Source organism: Pseudochaenichthys georgianus, chromosome 7, assembly GCF_902827115.2.
Source record: "Pseudochaenichthys georgianus chromosome 7, fPseGeo1.2, whole genome shotgun sequence".
NCBI lineage: Eukaryota > Metazoa > Chordata > Actinopteri > Perciformes > Channichthyidae > Pseudochaenichthys > Pseudochaenichthys georgianus.
The window spans coordinates 24,585,149-24,608,061 of NC_047509.1; the positions used below are offsets into that span (position 1 = coordinate 24,585,149).

Here is a 22,913-nt window from a genome sequence, read left to right on the forward strand (position 1 = left end):
CTCAAGAGGAATCTTATTGAGTCCCCTTTACAGATAATTATTGAGTAAAATGTAAATTGTGAGGCCATAAGGCACTTTCATAAGGTTGACTGTGAAATAAAAAGGTTTATTAAGTAAGTCTTGTCGACGGAGCGCTAAGAGGGATATTATTGGACAGTTTGAGAGGCAATTATTCTTCTTCTTTTGCATCTGTCTTATGGTGCTGGAGATAAATCTCTCTAGAATCTTCTGATAAATAAAAATTGGCTTCTCTGAAGTACTATAATGCACAGGGATATACGCAAAGTGGGAGAACTGAAACCTGGAAAAGCACTTTCCTCCTGTACGAGAAAATTAATACGTTCGAGCTGTGCCTGTCCAACTGAATCAGCACTGACAGCTTGCTGCACTCCACGGCTAATTTTAGAGTTAAGAATATGAGTGAGATGACTGTACAAGCATTTTGTTGAGAGGAAAGTTGCCAGTAAAGAATCTGCTAACATTAAAGGTCCAACTGTCATTTTCAGCAGGGTGGCTCCTGTTGAAACAAAGCCCTCCAGCCCACACGCCTTCCTGCCTTTGTTTACGGTACATTTTGAACTATACTGAATGGATGACATTTTGTTTCCATTATCATACGAGCTTCTCACAAAACAAACAGCATTGTCACAGATAGTTTAATATTGTATGGAGGAGAAAGGGAAGTCAGTTAACCGAAGGGCCACATAAAGTGAACATAGCATAGACAGCCCCTGAGAAATAAAAAATAAATGAAAAAGTGTTTGTTGTTTAGTCCAGCTTGACAGATGATCATGAGTGTTGGAAAGTGTGATTGAAGAAATGTTGGTTCATCCATAGATTGTTTTTAATTGATTAATTGACATGATTGGAAATCATTTATCACCTGATTCAGAAGATAAATGTTCTGAAAAACAAAGAATAACAACAAATATAAATGTTTAAAGACAATTATGGGAATTTGATTCATACTTAAAAAAAAAATGAAAAAATTGATATATTAATTGTACCTAATTCTTTAACATTATCTGAACACTTTATTTGTTTTCATCTTATGAGAAAAGCATTAACATTACAATTATATTGTGGTTGTCAGATAACTCTCATTGTGGTGCTAAAAAAAAGCTCAATGCACATTTCCTGTTAGACGATTTCAAAGAAATGCCACATAACTTAACCGCTGCAGTCGTGTGACTTAGTTCAAAATGTCTCTGACCACATGTTTTACAACAAAGGTCATGGTGTATGGCGACCAGTGATATGACTAGATGGCATTTTGTGTCCTACATCTTAGCATTAACTCTGCACATTGCATGTGACTGCTCCTCTTTGGTAATGCTGCTGAGGCAGCAATCTGGGGCTACAATTGGTGTTTTCTGCTCTGTAAGGCATTCAGATGTAGAAAATGCTTTTACCTTCTTTTGAGGGATGATCAGAAATGACAATGCAATTAATTATATTAGGACAATAATTACAGAGTCCAAGAATAGAGAAACTAAATTGAGTCTTGTATATGCAAACATTTCCCGAAAGAAGAAACATGTTTTACAGGTTTAAAGTGTAACTGTATGAGTGCCATGTATCTATATTGGATGTTTAAGGGTTACATGTAGGTGATAGCCTTTCTTATGGCTTGCTGAGATTTAAAAGTTTATAATATGTTGTGTTTTTATACCTTTCAATTGTAGATTTAGCACTCTACTGTAGAGTTTTGTGAGTCACATATGGTTGCAACGTTAGCTTCATTGAACCCATATCTTGAGATACAACTACTGAGTCAGATATTGGCTCTGCCGCAACGAAAACTAAACCTTAAACAATCTCTAATTAATCAACCCTTATAACAAATTATTGAAAAGCTCTGGCTCTAGGAATGCCTGCGATTTTCACCCACAATATCATCGCCTTTCTGTCAGAGGCATTTAGCTTGATGCACGTCTCCCAGGCTGTAATCTATTTGCACTTCTTCTATTTGTTGCAGCAGTGTCTTTCAATTAAACAGCAGGGCCAGTGTCTTCAGAGATTTCGTTTTCGAGTGACTCCCCAGAGAGGGAGCAGAGGAAATGGCTGAACACATCAGACACATTCGTCTTCTCTGCTTAGTTACCTTGCAGGGAGAAGATGGTGATACCCATTTCCTCCGTCTAATGTGTTTGCTTTACACCCTATGCCAAGTGTCAACATGCAGCTTCTTGACAGTCATTTTTCATTTGGAGCAAGTAGCTAGGATAAATAAGCCAGAGCTTTGCACAGTTTTCTCTTTTCCCCTTCTTTTATCAGCCTACTGTTGTTTTTAAGGTGGCAAACTTGTAATGTGTAAGGTTAAACGTGCACTAGTCAGAGATTATTACTTAATAGCTTTGGCTGGTTGTTGATTGAGAATAAAAAGCCAATTATCATAATAGGATATGGGACATAATGACAGAATTAAATGAGTGTGACAGACACACAATAGGCCTGCTCTGTCATCGCCTTAGCCCAGCTCGCTTATTAGAATTAATCTGGCCTGATTAAAAATGCAAATGGCTCAAAGTCATTGTCGGAGTTTACATGTTTTTATAACATTTAACTAATTTAATTACATGGAAAATGAAATGTGGGATGTGAGATTTAATTTTTGAATGAATATTCTCTCATGCCAGGAAGAGAAGGTAATGAGATTAGTGCTCTCCCTCTCTGGTTCTCTCCCCATCTCTGCCTTTCAGATGCTGATGGTTTGGTTCATCGAACCAAGAAGAGCTGTTTTATTGTTATCACTGAAAACATTTTATCTTGGTCTCAAAAGCACCTACTCTATTGTGTGGGCTGAGAGCTTCAAAACATGTAAAGAGTTTCCTCCTACAATGTATCATTTTAAAAGACCACTATATGATTTATAGTCAGGGGAAAGAAACATTTTCTGGTTCTTCCTGGAGTTGTTTTTCATACTCGAACAGCCGCGCAGAGGAAGGATCACAGGTCTTTACGGACAGAGTTAATTGTTTAAAGTCTAATTAAATGCTGTACAGCCTGCAGCAAGTTATCATCGTACACGATATTGTTTTGGCATTTTTTTGTTTAGCTCCAGGAAGGTGTTTCTCCCTTGACAGAAATGTGTCACAATACATGAAAGGAAAAGAAAACATTTTCCCTTGTATTTCTGCTAAATTAAATTGTTTGCTGAAAATAATACAGTATTGTTGTGCATCTTTCTGCGAGTTCAGGATTCAAAAAGGGGAAACAAATGTTTAAGGTGTCGTTTCTTATTTAGATTTCTGTATACCATGACATGTTTGAGTGAGAGCAGCCAGTTCCTGTTTTCTGCCTTCGTGCCAATAAATGTTTCAGACTTTATTCAATCGGTGTGCACCTTGCACTATATGCTTGTTAAAAGTGCAGATTGATAGTTTTGCTTATTTGAAACATGTCTGGTGTTTTTGCACCTTTCAGCCGTGGTCGTAAAAACCCGCTTGCATGCGGTGGACATCCTGTGGGGGAGGAAATTGATTTTGCTGGGCTTGTTTGTTCTAGACCAACAGGCGACATGCATTTGGTTATTTTTTCTTTACATTTCAGACTTATCATTTTATTGGTGTATTAAAATATTTTATGGCTTTTATTCCTTTACATCTGTTTGAATTTATTTTCATTTGTGCCAGTATGATGTTTTTTCTCCCAATCATAAAAGGTCTACAATGTGCAAGAGGAGGCATTTGAGAGTGACAGAACGTTTTTAAATTTGATTCATGTGAATGGGCCAGATGTTCTGTTTTGATCTTGATGTGCTGTGTTATACAATATAACCACCCACCTAGCCTTACATCATCATCAGCAACGCAGTTATTCAATGTGTAATACAGAGATGTCAACATCAAGCTACAAAGGGGTTTGAGATTGTGAACAGGCTGTGAAAAGAGAAAGCTTTTTATTTAAAGACCATTTATTTTTCAGCGGGAAAAAGACATATAGACATAAAACTGTTGACAGGACAGGATCAATTCCAACTGTGTGTCCGTACATCGGCTCAATGTGTTGAAATGGAAAGTATGCTATCGATCTGTGTGCATTAGTGCTCTACAGTAACATAAGCAATGAGTGGCAGAACAAAAGAGGCTCTGTGTACGTCACGCTGGAGGAGAGGTGCAGTACAAAGAGGACAGTTAACTTCATGCAGTCTTTTTGCCTTTCATTGTTTATCATTTTAAGTCCTTACTTGTATTTGTGTTTCATAAAGGAATTCTATTTGCTCATATGCATCTGGAACTGATTTTGTATAGTTTGAAATATATAGGTCTAATAAACAGTTTTGCCCTGCGGAAAGAGAGGTTATTAAAATTATACTAAAGTGCTGCAAAAAAAAAAGAATAAGGCTTAAAGGGTCACTAAAGCCATCTTAAATAGAGGTCAGGCTACACAGTCACATCTGAAATAATCAAGTTACTTCTTTATATGTCCATGAGCTGTCCTCTTTCACAACTAAATTGTCATTTGAGGCTGAAAAGCATACATCCTGCGCTGATATTTCTCCTTTTCTAACTCGTACTTTCCCTCAAGGGACAAATCACAATTAGTCCATTGTGCCATACAGTACAGTATATCACATTCTGCACATTTCAGCTGGAGAAAAGGCGCAGTGTTGTGTCGGGGCATATGGCATCATGATATGCTTTAGAGGAGGAGGATAGTAAGGGTTGGGTGAGGGTTTGTGCCCTGTTCACTGTCAGGGCACAGATTGAATGAACTTTAGCGCGGTGATTGGATTAGCGTTTCGTAAACAAAGGGGTTATTTCTGTAAATATCCTAATCCCAGAGGCTTGGATTAAAGGCAAACAAACAGAAGAAATTGAACCAGAAATGTTTCCAATACTTTGGATCAGTATTTCGGCTTTAGTGTATTTATGTTTCTGTGTGCAGGAAATATAAGAGAAAAACAATGTCACACTACCTTAGAGATGGAGACAAAGATCTTTCACCACATCTGAGAAGTAGACAGTTAAACATTCAGGGCCTTTTCAGTAACTGCACTGTTTAACCGTACCTATACACTGATGGCAGGAAACTCGGTGGTGACAAGGAAAACCCTATGCCACACGGAGGGGTAAAAATAGGCCATTTGGCACAAGAGTCAGCAAGGGGGAGGAGAAGAATCAGATACAGGGGAAATATGTTGAACAGTGTCTTCTTGTAGGGACTTTTTTCTGCAGGCGCGAGATAAGAAACTTCACTCTTTAATGTTGGTAAATTGTCAGATCAATCTAATTTTTGCTTGCTGGCTTTCTCAGAGGGAGAGAGAGTCACAGGAAGAAGGAAAACATGTGTATTTGTTCCCCTTGTTAAACAACAAAGGAACGATAAACACCCCTCTCTTTTGAGAGTTTACAGTCTGCACCTCCTACACCTTCACAGTTACAAAAGCTTCGCACTTTAACCCATTACCATCTGAAATGTGTTACAAATCTCACTTCTTAACAGTGCCGGTAATATTACCTCTCAACGCTAACGCAGGGAAAACACACATTCTTAACCCTCATTTATTGTTGAAGTCAAGGGTGATCAAAGCTTGTCTCAACCAGTCACTCCATGCAGGTTGAGGTTGCTTCTTGTGTTAAACACTTTACACTTTGTATAGCAGTCCACTAAAGGAGTGGGTAGTGGACCTGACCTTCTGAACCAAAAGACGCTTTACCTTGACTGTTAAGTGAAAGGTGTTACATGGAATTCTCCTAAGGTCACCAGCCTATGCAGCTTCAGGTTGAATAAAGTCTAAAAATAACTTTACATGACCACCATTAAGGACATGGCAACACAACAACTCTGTTAGTTCCAGGACTCACTCCTGGGCTGGGGTTGAGGCCAGTTGGTTTTCAGATATATGTAATGGGTCAAAAGGTTATAAATGCTATAGAACAGGAAAAAAGAGCATCATTCCATCAAGAGATACAAATACGACGTCTAACTTCTGACTCAAAGGTTTGGATTTTCTTTCTTGAATTAAAGGATAGAGTCCGTTTTTCAAGACTGTTTTCTTTGCTACAATGATTCCTTATTAACATACTGGCAATATCATTAAGACATGCATTTCTAAAGTGATTATAATTTAATTGATTGAGGAAAGAGTCAAATGTTTTAGTAAAAAAACATAAAAACTAATTCCTGTTCTCATCTTGAACTACATTGAATCTTTTAAAAAACCTGAAAGGGGCCCGTTTAACAACAGCAACACTTTATCAAAACATCTATTCACAAATGTTCACACAACTCATGAAGTATAATCCAAGTCTAATTTATCCAGGATGTATGCCCTATATTTACCAAACGCATGCATATTGCTAAAACCTTACTATTTAAAACAATTATGCATAATACAAGCTTCTCGTCCATGTATATCCAAAGTGTTTAATAGAGAGTAAGTGGTATACAGCTGGTCGTTTTGTGGTATTCATCTAGGGGTAATAAACCAAAAATGTGTAATATGTAATGTATATAGCACTAGTCAAGTGTGAACAGAGACAACTCAGTGTGTGACTGTCTGGTTCAAAAGGTAAAGTAAATCAAATTAAGCATCCTGTGTTACAGTCTGATGGATGTGTGAGCTGCGGTCCAGCTGCCTTCTCTAACCCCAGCACCATGTCCCGACTAACGGTCAAGCTGTAACACTCAGTCAGAGTCCGCTCTTGGCCCTTGAGGAAGTAAAAATGACGCGGCCTAATGCCTAAATGCCTGTCCCTCCTCTGCATATCTGCTCATTCATCTGGCCCGCTCATTAAAGGGTAATTACCTGTAATTAGTGAATCATGTCGCTTTAATGAAGATGTTGAAAGCTGTTGAAGCCAGAAGGGCTGGCCCTAATTCTGAGTGATGTTCAAGATTAGCCTCAGACAGGAATTCAATAAAGACGGACATATTAATGAAACATTAGCATTTTACCAGTGCCATAGGTGCCTCGTATTATGTTTATACTCCACATTTATTTTCAGTTCTATTGGCATCAACACCTGGCTCTGGAGGGCAAGTACGTGTTACTGTATCAGATCAGGCTAATGGGCATGATGATGATGAAGCTGTTGGTGTCTAAGTATGTCTGTGTGTGTGTGTGTGTGTGTGTGTGTGTGTGTGTGTGTGTGTGTGTGTGTGTGTGTGTGTGTGTGTGTGTGTGTGTGTGTGTGTGTGTGTGTGTGTGTGTGTGTGTGTGTGTGTGTGTGTGTGTGTGTGTGTGTGTGTGTGTGTGTGTGTGTGTGTGTGTGTGTGTGTGTGTGTGTGTGTGTGTGTGTGTTCCCTGGCGGCGTGGTGAGTGTTTAATCTGGCCCGGTGGTGTGCCGTTGGCCCGGCTAATCACAGTGTGTCTGTAGGAGTGCGCTGAGCCAGGGGAGCACGCCGTCGCTAACAGCGCCTGACAGACTCATTAGAGAGACCTGGCACTGAGCGTGCAAGGCACACACACACACACACACACACACACACACACACACACACACACACACACACACACACACACACACACAGAAACACACTCAAACACTTTGAAACACACACAGTGGGAAAGGCACTCAGGCTCAACTGTACAGACATTGGGATACATTCACACACTCAGACACCTCTTTTTTTTGGACGTTCTTGTACACACACACACACACTCATTCATATTATTCATAGATGAGTGTGTGCTGTTTCTCTCTCTATTTCCCGCACTCTTACAAACACACACGCTCCATGCTCCACGTGTGAGAACAAGGCAGGCGGTGACCCCTCGCAGTCGCAGCCCAAACACAGACAAGAGCCGAGAGAGCATCTGGGAAAAAGAGGCGGGAGGGTGGGAAAAAAACAAGAGGAGGCAAAGATGAGGAGAGAAGTAACGAAAAAAGGAAAGGGTTTGACACAGCAATGCGTTCTGCCATTCAAATGCTGTGTCAGACAGGAACATTTCCATTTCAAAAGCTAAATGTCACATTCAGGAGAACACCTGAACTGAGTCGAAAACCTTAAGAGAGTAAAACATATATTAGCATTGTATTGAACTCATTTACAAGTACGTATTTTTTAACCCTTCTCACATTAAAAGTGTAAGTTAAAAGTCTTCAGTTGGATTTCTTTGAATTATATTTAGCAAAGTTCTACAATCTACTTTGACAAATTAGTTAAGTCCCGCCTGCATTGCTCTCACAGCGAGGTTAATTGCTGCTCAGCTGCAGCAGAGCCAAGTGGAAACATTAGGTTCGGCTGAATAACAGGTGAATGCAAAGCAGGTCAATATGTAGTCAAGTGTGGGCCTGCCAGCTGTTCACTCCCTTCGCTCTGCCACCGCACAATGGTGACACACACACACACACACACACACACACACACACACACACACACACACACACACACACACACACACACACACACACACCATGTTCATGCTTTGCACACACACGCACAAACAGGGACATAGTTAAACATGTAAACAAAGCAATCAGAAATCCTTTCATTTAAAAAAAATGTGATTTATCTCGTCTAAATTAAAATCAGTGAAGAATATACATACATCAGAGTAAAGTAGATTATTCATAATGATGTATTTAAAAATATGTTATTTAAAGCACATTTATAACTGATAACACTTGAAGGATAAGGCTAAAGCTGTTTTTATATTTTCCTACTTCAAACAAATCCCATCAAAAGACCAAAAATACAATTTATTTATCTTACTAACAATTATTGTCTATACCCTAAGCCTTATAGAGCTCACTCCTTTATCCCACAGGCCTCCATTGATGTTTCAAACTGAATAAAAACACAAAAATAAGCCACACCGTCTGGGTGCTGTAATTACTCGCCGATGCACCAAATGTGTATTAATCCCTAGCTGAAAATAGCCCCCATATATGCCCTTTACCTGTGTTTCTGGAACTGGAAAATATGGATTTTCAGACCACTTTCTAGTAAACAGTTGCCTATTCACACATCATGCAGAGAAGGAGCAAAATGTACATTATTTACATTGCGATTCTGTTCACATGGCAAATATAAATCCAATATCACTCTCCTTTTAGCTCTTGTTTTGCTCTCCACCAACTCCTCAGGGAAATTGTTTAGCTAATAAATGCTCCACACTATGTACCCAAGTCACAAAGATGACCTCCCTACTGTTGCTCCAGGGCGGGTAGCACAAAGACGCCGCCTGCTGTGACTGAAAATGATGTATATGAGAGCAGTAAGAGTGAAGAGCGGGCTGTAAAACCAAAACAATAAGCTGAAAGATACTCAAATGATCCAGAGATAATTCTCTGTTAGCTTGTTTTTCTGAGCAACCCCCTTTCAAAGTATTTTAATCCATTGTCCCTAAATTATTGATTGGAGCACCTTTTTGAAAATAAAAGTATACCGTCTATTTGTGACCCATTTAAAGGTTTATGTTTTTTTGTGGGAACAAGTGGAGCAGCGGAATGCCGAATAGAGGGTAGCGAGAGATACATTAACTTACACATTGTTGCTTTTGGTCCTTCATTGTAAAATATTAAAGAACTGCAGCCTAAAAAAAAAAAAAAACTGAAAACACTGACATAAGGAAGATACAAGCAAAATGTTTGCCTTGCTGTCTGACGAGAAGTTTCTCTCTTAGCCTTCACTTTATAGACTAACCTGCTTGTCTTGAGTTTTAAAGCGGTAACTGAAACACGTTTTGCTAAAGCCAAATCAAACTCTCTTTAATTGTCTCTATGCTACTCCATGTAACAGGCCAACAACTCCCCCCCTCCTTTCTCTCTCTATTTTCTCTCTCTTCATAGTACTATAGCCTTTTTGCTCTCCTCTCTCCCCCATTTTCTATCTCTCTCACTCTTCTCCAGCAGAAGGCTGTGACATTGAGGGAATGTGATGTGATGTATTGTAGTGAATAATGTATTCTGCGAGGATTGTACAGAGCGCGTAGAGCAGATGGCAGCAGGTTGATCTCAGTGTGTGTGTGTGTGTGTGTGTGTGTGTGTGTGTGTGTGTGTGTGTGTGTGTGTGTGTGTGTGTGTGTGTGTGTGTGTGTGTGTGTGTGTGTGTGTGTGTGTGTTTAATGATGACAGTGTGTATATGTGTGATGTGTGTATGAGCGTGTGTGTGTGTGTGTGTGTGCTTACCCAGAATGGGGGAGGGGATGGAGGAGAAGAAGGGAGGGAGGAGAGTGGGGGTTGGTGTGTCTATGTGAGCCTCCTTTGTGAGATAAAACATGCAAATGGTGGATTATTTTAATGCAGTTTTTTTTCTAGAGCCCTGAGCTTTAATCCCTAAAGCAGTTGAAATGAAAATAGTATATGTTTTCTTTCAAACTCTCTCCCTCCCTCCCTGATTTTGTATTCCCTGATAGGAATTTACAACCACTAGGAACGGGATCCTTTGCACTTACATTTCTCTCCAGTGTAGTTACAGCCAAGGACTGATGATTACAGCGGGATGGCATGAAACTGACTAAAGCTAGTCACTGCTGTGTTACTTGGGGGAAGGAAGATGGTTGTGAATTTCTTCTGATTTAATGGCGATAACAATGTCGATCGTGAAAATGGAACCAAATGCTCAGTTTGTTACTTTGAGTGGACTGCAGATGTTAAATATGCACATTTATAAACACTTGCACAGGCACAATCCTGCTGGATGTAACAAAAACAAAAACAAGAGACACAGAATGGCAGGACTACATTTAAGCTTTGTGTCAACACTTATTCATAGCTTATCCATAGTTCAATATGATCAAACAATAACATGGACTCAACATCTATCCAACCAGCAACTGTATAAAAACCAACATTATTGTACAGAGTGAAATAATTGTCATTTGTGATTTTCTATAGTTCTAATGTGAAATATATGAACAACACAATATGTCAGTTTTTCACATGTAATGTTTAGGTTTTTTTGTGGATTGAGGAAATAAAGCGCAGAGAACCCAGAGTATGTGTTTTTTGCTTTTAGAAGGAATTGAAGTGCATAATAAACTGTGCCTAAAGCACATAGACACACACACTTTTCCCCAGTGTGAAGAAGTCCTCTATAGAGGAAGCTAACAGATGGTTGAATCTATTTACATTCACTTAGGTGATGGTTTTAAATACTGAAGGTTATTCTTCCACTTCCTGCACTTAGCAGAGACTTTATCTGAAAGTATATAGGTGACTGCCTGGTTGCACTCGCACTGTTATTCCAAACTGATTCCATGACATACTCCTATGGTGTTTATGTCCATCCTTTCCTACCTGTTGGTTACCTGTGTTGGGAGCTCTCAGTCTTTCTCAGGTTCTTGCAGGCTCATCTGCGATGTTGCAACAAGATATTGAAGGTGGCACGTTCGGCTGCAAAGGGCAGAGCCTGGCACCTGGCCTGCAGTACTGTTATGGTTCTGAGGCTAGACACAACAACAACAATAGCAGAGATCCTTTCATTGTATCCTCCCACACCACAGATGCAAAAACAGAAGAAAATTCAAGAACCTTGTTATCGCTTTTTTCTATAAAAACCTTTATTCAATTAATCATTATAATGTGCATGTGAGGATTTTCTTGAAATATCAAGACTAAAACAGAGCGTAGAAAAAAATCTGGAAACAGAAGCTCGTTCATCCTGTCTCTTTCATATTAGAGACAGTGAGCATAATTGAGTAAATGTATTTAAGTATTTGAGCGAGCTGATTCAGCCTCTCTGGGATGGTTGATATTGTACTTAGGAAGAATATTGCCCAAGGCAATTCATTAGTGGTAAATAATTGAGAGGTTCGGATAGTGCTAAGGTGAAATGCCTGTTATTATTTTATGGAGTTTGTGTAGTCTGAGGGCTCTTCAGTTTAAGAATATAAAAAATGCACAAGCCTTCCCACAAATTACTCGCTGGAAAGATTCACAATGGGCGCTAATGACCAATCATCCATCTTCCATTGTTTTCAAGCTCTGTAAAAGTGTTTTGCTTCCCCATTATCAATTCCATTTCTGCATTTGGTGCCATCATTTATGTTTGAAACATTTAATTTTACCCTTTTCCTCAATTTGTTATTTTTTATTTTAGGTCATTAAGGCACTTTAGCTATTTCGGCATGATACCTTCCATTGGCCTTTTACTTAGAAGCTTTTAGATTAAGGGTCTCTGAAAATGTGGTGTGGAGGATTGTGATGGAGCTGTCAATCAGACATGCAGCGGGCCAGTGTGGAGCTTAATGAAAAGCACTGGCTTATATTAAAAAATAGATTACTACCAGCAGTGTTAGGATATCTTATTGGCAAACTCGTGTTGAGTGCACTTGCATCTGTTTATTTAACCTCAGACATAGTCATGCAAATGTCATTTTTTGTAGAACAACTTTAAAGTTGCATTTCTGAAGCTTTCCTTTGGACCTCACTGTTCTTCTCTCTTTGATGTATTGCTGTGCATGCTTTGTCTCAGATCAACTCTTAGCTGTTGATAATTGTCACCTTTACTTGGTTTTCCTGTGATGCAACTTAAAGGCCACTGAGGTTTTATATAACATCCTACACACCCACACTCCACCATGTGACAACCAATAAATAGTTGAGCGTCTTGTTGATGGTCTGATCGGTTATTCGCGGCCCTGTATGCACTGTAATAGCACAATGTGTATTATATATGGTCTGGTGCGCAAGAGCTGTTTGTCCTTAACTGTCCTTAGGTGAACAGTGGTGTGTAGTCGTGTGCTGTTTGGTAAGATGCTGACAACTGCGCTTTTAATGTTATGTTTAACCATCTTTGCAGCCAGACTCTTGAGTGACAATGTAAGAAACCTACATCTGACTGACTAAACTGTCTTTTAAAACAATTAATTTGTATAGACTAAAAGAAGATTTAGTACAAACATGTGTTGTCCCCAGAGAATTAATCCCTTATGACTAGTTATTCTTTTCCTTCATGGGTAACATCAGCAGGTCAACATTTCAACTTCAATTAAACATAATGAGGGCATTTTAGGCACAGAATACATGTTTTTGATTTAGATCAAAGTTTTACCCCACACATTTTTAAACCATTAAAATCTTTCGTTTTCTGACTTGAAATTTGAATTGTAGTCTCATTGGGCCACAAGTGTACATTAGAAGTGATTTTAGTTATGTGAGCCTATATGTTTACAGGTCATTTACAATGTAAGTTATATCAGATTACTAATTGTGTATGTACTCGCAGTGTAAATCCACTTGTTGTTCCATGATACTCCTTAAATCTCTAGACCCTTGGCTCAGTGCCAGCGTTCAGCCCCACTGTTTTGTAGGGGGCTTGTCAGTGTGTGCAAGAGATAGGGAGGTGGGCATGGGGTGGAGGCGTGTTCGGGGTGGAGGGGATGTCAGTTCATTAACCTCCATTCTTCCCCTAGCGTGGCGCTGCGTGGCAGTCACTGGTTAAGTCTCATGTCATTACTCCTCCCCCTGCACGCGTACGCTGGGCATGAGGGGAAGAGCAGAGCGACCGGAGAAAGGGAGAGGGAGGGAAAGGTTCAGGAGGGAGGGGGCGGGGGGGCCCTTGACATGTTCCTTTACAAATGCCCTGCTTGTATCTCGCAAACTAAAGCCCCGCCATCTCGTTTCCTTCCCCACTTTTGTCTTCTCTGTCTCTTCTCTTTCCCTCCTTGCTGTCTCTCTCTAACCACAGGCCCGGTACAGTGTGGGTGAACGAGGGGTTAGGCTCCACACTGCCCTCCCTCCAGGCATCAATCCAGCTAGGAAAAGACTGCCCACTGTGGTGAGAAACAGTAGCCAAGCCCCCAATTCCTGAAACCTATTATGTTTGTCTGCCAATTGATTTGGGCCCTGTGGTGTTTTGTCAGGAGTTATGATTCTTGATTGCAGCAACGTATGTGTGAAAACATGCAAAGGTGCAAAATACGCCCCTTAGTTGGGTCACAATGTGTGTGCATCCACACAAAGCAATTATGAAACTAGAAGCATCATTGAACTCTTTAGAGTTAATCTATCTAACTGCTTCTTCAAGTGATTAGTACTTGAATTGTATACAGATTTCATTTACAGGGAATAGAAGCAAATAGAAAACAAGCAAATAGTGCCCAAAAGATAACACATAGATCTTTCTTCAGAAAGCCTGATATCAGAGTAAATGTTGTCCCTTCCTGTGAATTTCATATCCTTGTTAAAACACTGATCGGTAATCATTTGGCACACTTCCCTGTTTAGTTAACTGTAAAGTGTTTTTCATTTCAAATGATTGCGTGTTTTGTTTTATATAATTATTTAACGTTTGAAAGTGAACACACAGCAACCTGATCATCACTAGTTCAACAATAACACTTACCACCTTCTATAACTGTGCTGATTGTAAGAGAAGAACACACCTGTAGAAATAGATTCTCATAATGATTTATTTTAGTCTCTGCCAGGACAGTGAACATTTTCTTCTTCTCCATCTTCCCTTTGCTCTTTCATATTTTATTCTGTGCAAAAGCAAGAGAGCAGTAGATTTAAATAAGATAACCAATTATATGCTAGAGGAAACAAGACTTTTTTTTCCTGCTGCAGTTATCTGATGCTGCGGTGAGCAGAGGCAAAGGCTGGGGTAATGTGACATTCACTGTGCCCTTTATCTTTTCTCATCGCTGTTTACCTCAGTCAGTTAAAAGTGGCTTGCGCTCTGCATCCTCTCCTGCTGCCAGAGAAACCTCACCGCCATAGGCTCACGTAGAGACATCCACCTACTGTACAGACACACATATTGTACACACAGACACACTCGCACGTTCTCACCTCAGACCGTGAGTGTCAGGTAGACTGGTGGGAGAACCACTTTTCTCCTAGCACCCAAGTTGAGAATAGCACCTGCTAGGGCTAGCTGCTAATTCAATGTGATGCTATTGTACGTGATGCTAAGAATGTGTTTCCCAGCTCTGGTGAGCAGACAGGCTGTTGAAAGCCACCACGGCGGGGAGAGGGAGACCGTGTGGGTGGCACTTTGGTCTGACATATTTTTCTCGTTACACCTTTGCACATGCACAAGCCTGTGGCACACGTTTTACTCTACTTCCATCTGGTTGCAGATACAGGACACCTCAGATGAAAAAAAGGCTTATTTCTAAAAGTGGTGTGCCATAGTGGTACTTAATGCCATACCTCCCTGATCGAAAAAACACTATGTATTTTGACAAATGTATTTAGACTTACCGTTTTAATGCACATTCTGAGGAAACAAATGTCCGTTTTTAAGGATATGACCGAACTGATGATACACAATCAAGATATACGTTGACATGCCTGGACATTTTCGATAGACAGTAAATAACACATGAGGGGTTTATCAAACGACACCCATAGGCGGAGAAGCTTTGACCTTAATCTTCAGCTGGATGCATTTGAAACAAAAATACATTTGACTGTTATGACACTGACCAAACAACCTTTTAAGATCATTGAGTGAGCATTTTAATATGAACAAATACAGAAGATAAAGACCAGAATACGCATTATATCATGATGTGATTGACTGGTCGCTTCTATTTTGCACAACATCCCAAGAGGACAACTGTATTATTATTTCAGATTTGTTTATCACAATATGATATGGTTATATATGAAAAAGTGCTTGATTACAGTGTTGTTAATGATAGATAGGGTTATAAGAAAAACAAATGTAACATCCTTAAAGCCATTGACACGTGACTGCTCTTAAATCTTTGTGAGTTATCTTGCGTCACCATCACCGTTTAGATTCTATCTCTTTGTGAACCCAAGTTCATAGTGGAAACAAAACCTTATTTAGCGACACCCCACATGGCCTCACACACACACACACACACACACACACACACACACACACACACACACACACACACACACACACACACACACACACACACACACACCCTCAGCCTTTCTCCTCAATCTCTCCTCCCATCTCTGCTGTTGACTGTTACTTCTCTTTTGTGGTTGCTCCAGTGCAACAGAAAGTGGATGAATGAGAGCTTCAGCCTGCCTTTTTATTTTTACACTTCACAAGGTATAGGTGAAGCCGGAAGCGGTTGGAACCTGTGTTATGTGTTTTGTGAAAAAAAAAAAAAAATTAAGCCGTTTCTTGCGCTGTGTGAGTGTGTCTATATTGTTTAACTGTGGAATGCTTTAGACCTTATCAAAACAAATAGAACTGATACTCATTAAATGTGAGCTGACGGATCGCAGCATCACTGACAATAAAACTAAATATTTCTTTAACCGAATCAGCTGGAGAGGTAATGCAGATAGTCTTTTAACACTTTTGAAACAGTCCTTTGAGGAAGAGCAACGCTACACCATTCAAGTTTCCAATTCCTCTAACAACACTTTCTTGGGTGGCACAGTGCCAGGAAATTCCAAACAGAATTCCACCTAAATCCCTCTGAGTGATAGGAGGAGCTGCTCTGTGTATCCCGTCGATATCTGATCCTGTTGCTGACCGGAGCACAGTGTTAAACATAGCCCGGGTTTTGCATATGAAAATGAACCCTGCCGAAGATAAAAGGTGAAGGTACATCAGATGCTGGACGTTAGTGCATGTGACCCCATGGCTGCTGCAGAGTGTGCACATGTAGTGAGTGTGTGTGTGGTGTGTGTGCCGGATCAAACTCTCACACCCAGGAAGAGGCCCTGTTTCCCTTATCTAACGACAACAGAGCATGTGTCGCCATGGTCACAGGCTGCGCTTTTTATGGGCTTTGTGTATGTGTGACTGTGTGTGTGTGTGTGTGTGTGTGTGTGTGTGTGTGTGTGTGTGTGTGTGTGTGTGTGTGTGTGTGTGTGTGTGTGTGTGTGTGTGTGTGTGTGTGTGTGTGTGTGTGTGTGTGTGTGTGTGTGTGTGTGTGTGTGTGTGTGTGTGTGTGTGTGTGTGTGTGTGTGTGTGTGTGCAAGTGTGTGTTTGTGCCATGTTCATTGTTTGCCCATGTTCATTGTTTGCTTGGGGCGTGGTGCAACACCAGAATTGTTACTATAGTCTCTCCTCACTCCCTCTTTCTCACTCCTCCTGCCATGCAACTCTAAAATAAAGCCATATCTAATATAGTAATCTTCTGTCTGTCTGTCCTTCTTTCTTTCTTTCTTTCTTTCTGTCTGACTTTCTTTCTAACTTTATATTCTTCTTCTTTCTGCCTCTCAACCTCTTTGTCTCTTTTCACTCCACCTGTGTTTTTAGGCGTGTGTGTGCGCACGTGTTTGTGTGCACACATGTGTCTCTCTCTCTCTCTCTCTCTCTCTCTCTCTCTCTCTCTCTCTCTCTCTTGCTCATCTGTCTTTGAAGCAGCAGTGACAAGTTGGGCAACATCAAAATTCAGTGGCACATTGTCTCAGGTTGAAGTTTGCTAGGTCTCTCCTACTGCTTAATTGAACACAGGATGAGAGAGAGAGAGAGGCAGAGATGTAAAAAGAGAAGTATAGAGAAGAGGGGGAAGATGATGAAGAAGGGTGCTCAAACAGGCATACATATTGCATGAGCCCCCCCCCCCCCCCCCCCCCCAACCCTACCACCACACCCTTTCTTCACAGAATGGCTGTGTACTGTTCTGGGCTTATTAATTCCGCTCGGTGAGAGGATTATTTTTAGAGACTTGGTGAACTGGTAAAGGCTTTTAAAGTCACAAGTATTACACACTCTGCTTATAGATTCCCCTTTATACATCGGAAAGTTCTTAAAGTTTGTTGTGGTTGTTCTTTAGTGTGAGACGGTATGTACAATTTTACAGATGTTGCAATGGTGATTGAGTAAAGGTTTAAATCCTGATTTTTTTTTACCGTCAAATACTGAATCCTGTAGCTCATCTCCACGAACTGTAGATATATACACTGAACAAAAATGTAAATGCAACACTTTTGTTTTTGCTCCCATTTTTCATGAGATGAACTCAAAGATCTAAAAAAAAATGTATATACACAAAATAACCATTTCTCTCAAATATTGTTCAAAAATCTGAAGAAATCTGTGATAGTGAGCACTTCTCCTTTGCCGAGATAATCCATCCCACCTCACAGGTGTGGGGTTAGGGTAATGTTGTGAATCGAGTGGCCCATGGTGGTGCTGGGGTTATGGTATGGGCAGGCGTATGTAATGGACGACGAACACAGGCCACTCGATTCACAACATTACCCTAACCCTAACCCTACCCCTACCCCTCACACCAGATACTGCCTGGTTTTCGGACCCCCCCAGACCCCCCCCAATAAAGCAAAAATGAACGTTTCAGAGTGGCCTTTTATTGTGGCCAGCCTAAGGCACACCTGTGCAATAATCATGCTGTCTAATCAGCATCTTGATATGCCACACCTGTGAGGTGGGATGGATTATCTCGGCAAAGGAGAAGTGCTCACTATCACAGATTTTTTCAGATTTCTGAACAATATTTGAGAGAAATGGTTATTTTGTGTATATAGAAAATGTTTTAGATCTTTGAGTTCATCTCATGAAAAATGGGAGCAAAAACAAAAGTGTTGCGTTTATATTTTTGTTCAGTGTAATATGGTATATGATATGGTTAAAACGCCCAGTGGTGGATAAGATCATTTTCTTAAGTGACAGTAGTACTAGGTAACAATGTAATATACTTTAAATATTTATTTGTATCGTTGGACCCATTTTAATCTTCCAGCTGACCCAAGTTGATGGGTTTTCTGCTTAATATTTTAATAGCTGCTGCTCAACACTATAGTGGAAAAGAAGAACAAAGTTGCGTAAAATCGAAATAGTAAAGATGCCTCAAACTTTTACTCACAGTACTTGACCAAATATTCCTACTTCCACCACTGACAAGTCTGTGATAAATAAACCTGAATTGTAGTGTAGTTTTTGGATATAATCAGATACATGAACACAGATTACTTCGTTTTTTGTATATTTCAATCCTTTAGTTTGAAAGTTGCAGCAAATATAATTTATATTTTGCTTACTAGATAATTTGTTTCCTGTCTATCAAAATGAATGTTGTTCTCATCATTGCAATGTAATTTTTTTCTCATCATCGAAAGGTCATTTAGTCTCTTATGACTGGACAGTTGTGGCATTACACAGACGCACAAGCCCTTTATCTACGCCCCATCCCCCTTCACAAACAGATGTTGCCTAGAAGGCTTTATGAGGAGCTTATTTGAATTGTCCATCAATCAACAACAATCTTCGGTGGAGTCTGTAATTTTTCCTCCAATCCTGTTATCAACTGTCTCACCGGTGCACTCCAAGATGAAAAGATCCCAGCATTGTATCACACCATTAGCACTGTGTAAATATTACATGTTTTCCCTGGCTAGTTAGCATTACTTCCACCTTGTGGCTTCATTATTTTTGAAACGCTCAGCTTTGTCGATGATTGCAAGGCATGACCTACTTCTGGGACGCTCGGTCTCTGTCTCTATCTCTCACTGTCTTTACTTCCTCACTTTTCTTCCTCATTTACTCGTTCTGTACTTCCTTTTCATTCTCTCTCTGCCACTACACCTCATTTTCTCCTCACACTGAACCTGTCTACCTCTTTCTTTGTCATTTATTCATTGTCTTTCTCCATTTACTGCCTCAGCATCACCTTCATCCTTTTAGTCTGTCTCTTTTCTGCCTCTCTGTGACTCACCTTCTTCTCTCTCATGCATGCATTCTTTATTTCTCAATTTGTCTCTCTTCCACAACCTATTATTATTTTTCCGTATTCTCACATCCCCCCCCTCTCTTTTTTTTTTACCCCTCCTTCCTCTCTATTCTTCTTCTCTATGTTTTTATTCCTCTCTCCCAGCACCACGTGTGTCACAGAGGGAAACATCGCGAGCAGTAGTCCCCGCTGAACAATTATCATGCAAAGCAATCCAAATAGAGATGTTTGCCGAAAACAACATGTGTGTAATTACTGCTTAATGAGGCCCTTGTCTCATGCAGAATGCCCAATTAGACTGCCGATGAGAAAGCGAAGCCAAGGCCTACTGAAGAAAGAGAAGAAGGGAAAGAAAGAGGGGCAGGGAGGGATATATGGAGAAGTAGAGAGAGGTTGTAATGAGGAGAGAGGGGAGTGGAAAAAGAAAGATGGAGAGAGTGAGAGAAAAGAGTAAGAGAGAGAAAGGGAACAACAGAGAAAGAGAAGATGATTTCTGCAGTAAATGTGGAGTAATGGCAGAGCTGATAGCATTGAGCCGAGGATAAATTGGTATTTTAAGTGGGAGAGCGAGGCAAAGGAGAGCTATCGAGAGAAGAGCAGGGGGAAACAGCTTTACATTGCAATATATGGGCAGCCATGTTGAAGCACAAAATGGCTGACCTTTCCAGGCTGTCTTTGGCCTTTTAGGGGAGTATTATACTGCAGATGTAATTGCCGCAAATGAGCATTGTCTAATTTCATTGCTTCCCTTTAGAGATGAAAGAAACTGCTGAAAGGCTTTGCATTAAAAAAATTCAGTTAGCCAAATAAGCTAATAGGCTACACAAGATCAGGCAGCGTTCTGTATTTGAAAATGACGATACTCAGTGTCTGTGCTCTCTTCTCACACGAGAGACTCTTATCCTAAAAATGTTTTTTAAATGGCTTCACGTCACCAGTGATATCAATGGAGTGAAATTGCTCAGTTAGGCGAGGACAATTGGCTTTCATGTGAGGAGAGAAGAGTTTATTGCAGATGTGTCACCAAGGTCAACATCATTTTGGCCCTTTCAGTGAGAAACTATCACTTTTCACTGCTTTATTAAGCAAATTAGCATCTGTAGCTCTGAACAATTAGCCAGCATTCACTTGAAATAAACGTGTAGTTTTACCTGCTGGTGTAGGGCTTGTGGATTAATCACGTGAGGTGTGAATGTGGTTCACATGCAGCGCTTGTCTCACTTTCTTGTTTGCGTACGTGGTTGAATGTAAATGTAATCATTAGAATAACCAAGTGAATCCTCAAAAGGGTTTCCATGATATGCATCGTTAACCAACCATTGCCCTGAGGCTGGTACTCATTCCCTCGGCTGTTCTCCTGCAATAATGTACAGTAATTTCTCTTTCTCACCACTCTCATGCTCATTTAGCCACTTGGACTTTTCCCCTCTCTTCCAGTGTAGATATTAGATTTCCCCCTGAGGAATTCTGCCCATTTCCGTCCATTAGTCTACCTAGTTATTGTTTTTAGCAGGTATATCTTATGATCCATTTGTGTTCGCTCATATCTAGGGTGTGTTTATCTTTCAAGCCTTTGCTCGCTTTCTCTATAGGCACAAAGCGGACCACCCCAAATGAAAAAGGGCCCCCTGTATCTTCACATCTGAAGAATTTGACGTGGAATGCTGTCTAGTTTGATCATGTTGTCTCTGCTGTCTTTGTGCATTGATATCTCATAGAATGACCTCAGTCAAACAAAAAGGGGGCTCTATTTCACACATCAGGTTTCTGTTTGTGTTTGTGTTCATGTTACGTTATTATCCAGTCCAGTCAAGGTTCGTTCCATTTGCTGCAAGCGTGGTATGACAAAGCTTGATGTCTTTGAAAGCCAAGGGCATTTTACAATGCAGCTCATCTTAACATGGTAGCAGTTTCTCAGTCACCTTGACACTGCACAGGTTCAGCTGCCGAGCCTTTTGTGTGGCAGAATCTCATTTTGTCTGCAGCTAAAAACAGAATTTGTGTCCTTTATTTATATCACGCTCAACGCTGATATCAGTAGGGACTTTTCAGGTCTTTAGCCTACAGGCACACTATACAACAGAGCTAGCATGTTGCATGTAGAGCTCCAACTGTGACCTGGTGTTGTTTTACAGTACCCTCGGGGGTCAAGGGCCATTTGTAGTGTCAAACAGTGTTGTGCCACCTGCAGCAAGTGATCTTTCAACGCCCTATTAGCTCCGTCCTGAAGACACAGCATGCTCCGCTGTGCGCCCTTCTCACTCACTCACACACACACACACACACACACACACACACACACACACACACACACACACACACACACACACACACACACACACACACACACACACACACACACACACAGACACTTAACACAGGGTCCAAACAGACAGGCACACACACACCCTTATACTGTATGCACTCACAGTTTCATTCACACTCATTCTCTCTCAGACACACAGCGGTGCCCACAGGGAAAAGCCCATCTCCCGTCACTGTGCTCATGTAGCCTAATTACCAGGCCGCTGACGAGCAGTAATTACCCATGCTGCCATGCCACCACGAGGTTTAACCAAAGTGACAAAGTCATTAGTCTCACACTTCAGGCCACCCGTAAAGAGCTTTTCTCCTTTGCACCTCCTCTGCGGCCCCCAAATGTTTCAAAACCCTTCTTGCTAACCATGTTTATTTCTTCTTTCTGTTTCTGTCCACAGTTTGATGGTGACAACATGTACATGAATGACAATAACCAAGAGTTTCGGTCGCCAAACCAGGTAAGACCGCCCACGTATTTTCCTATGAACCCCTCAGACTTGTATAAATAAACATGTGCAGAAGCTGTCGTGTTATTAGCTACAGTTGTGCAGCCGTTGCCATTTAACAAGAACTGTTTATAGAATTATATGTTTTGTTAGGAGTCGGAACATAATAAATGAATATCAAGCTCCAATAAACGAGCTCATTAACCAAACGAAGTTGGTTGTAAATTGAGTCAGTGGTAAAACTGGAAAATAGCTACATTTTACAGCTTAATGTTAGTGGAAAATATTTGTAGCTGTAGTTTGTGATCAGCCTGGCATGATTAACTGCTGATGGTTTCCATGTTAAATGACATCTTAATATTGACTTTGTGATAAACTGAGTCGAAGAAGTTTCTTAAAAGTCCTCCTACACCAATTGGTAAGTTTCCTAACGGATGATTAAAACGTGCTAAAATTCTCACTTACAATCTGTGAGGAGCTACATACAAAATAAATGTATTACCACCAGAACTTTGACATTTCTCAGAAACTATTCGATGGACAACCAGAAAATGAAGCATACTTACTTAGGTGCCATACATATTTCTGTTGCATAACCAGCAGGTTTACATTTT

The 22,913-nt window shown here is 40.4% G+C and overlaps 1 protein-coding gene across 4 annotated transcripts in view; it reads left to right on the forward strand.

The window, feature by feature from the left end:
* LOC117450026 (TOX high mobility group box family member 2-like) overlaps positions 1 to 22,913 on the forward strand; it is a 73,731-nt gene that overhangs the window by 16,188 nt on the left and 34,630 nt on the right. For 3 of the 4 annotated variants that reach the window (XM_034087994.2, XM_034087995.2, XM_034087996.2), the window contains exons 2-3: positions 13,585 to 13,674; positions 22,252 to 22,311. In XM_034087994.2, coding sequence (XP_033943885.1) covers positions 13,585 to 13,674; positions 22,252 to 22,311 — 150 coding nt within the window. The remainder of the gene's footprint in view (positions 1 to 13,584; positions 13,675 to 22,251; positions 22,312 to 22,913) is intronic. The other variant, XM_034087997.2, reaches the window with a different exon arrangement.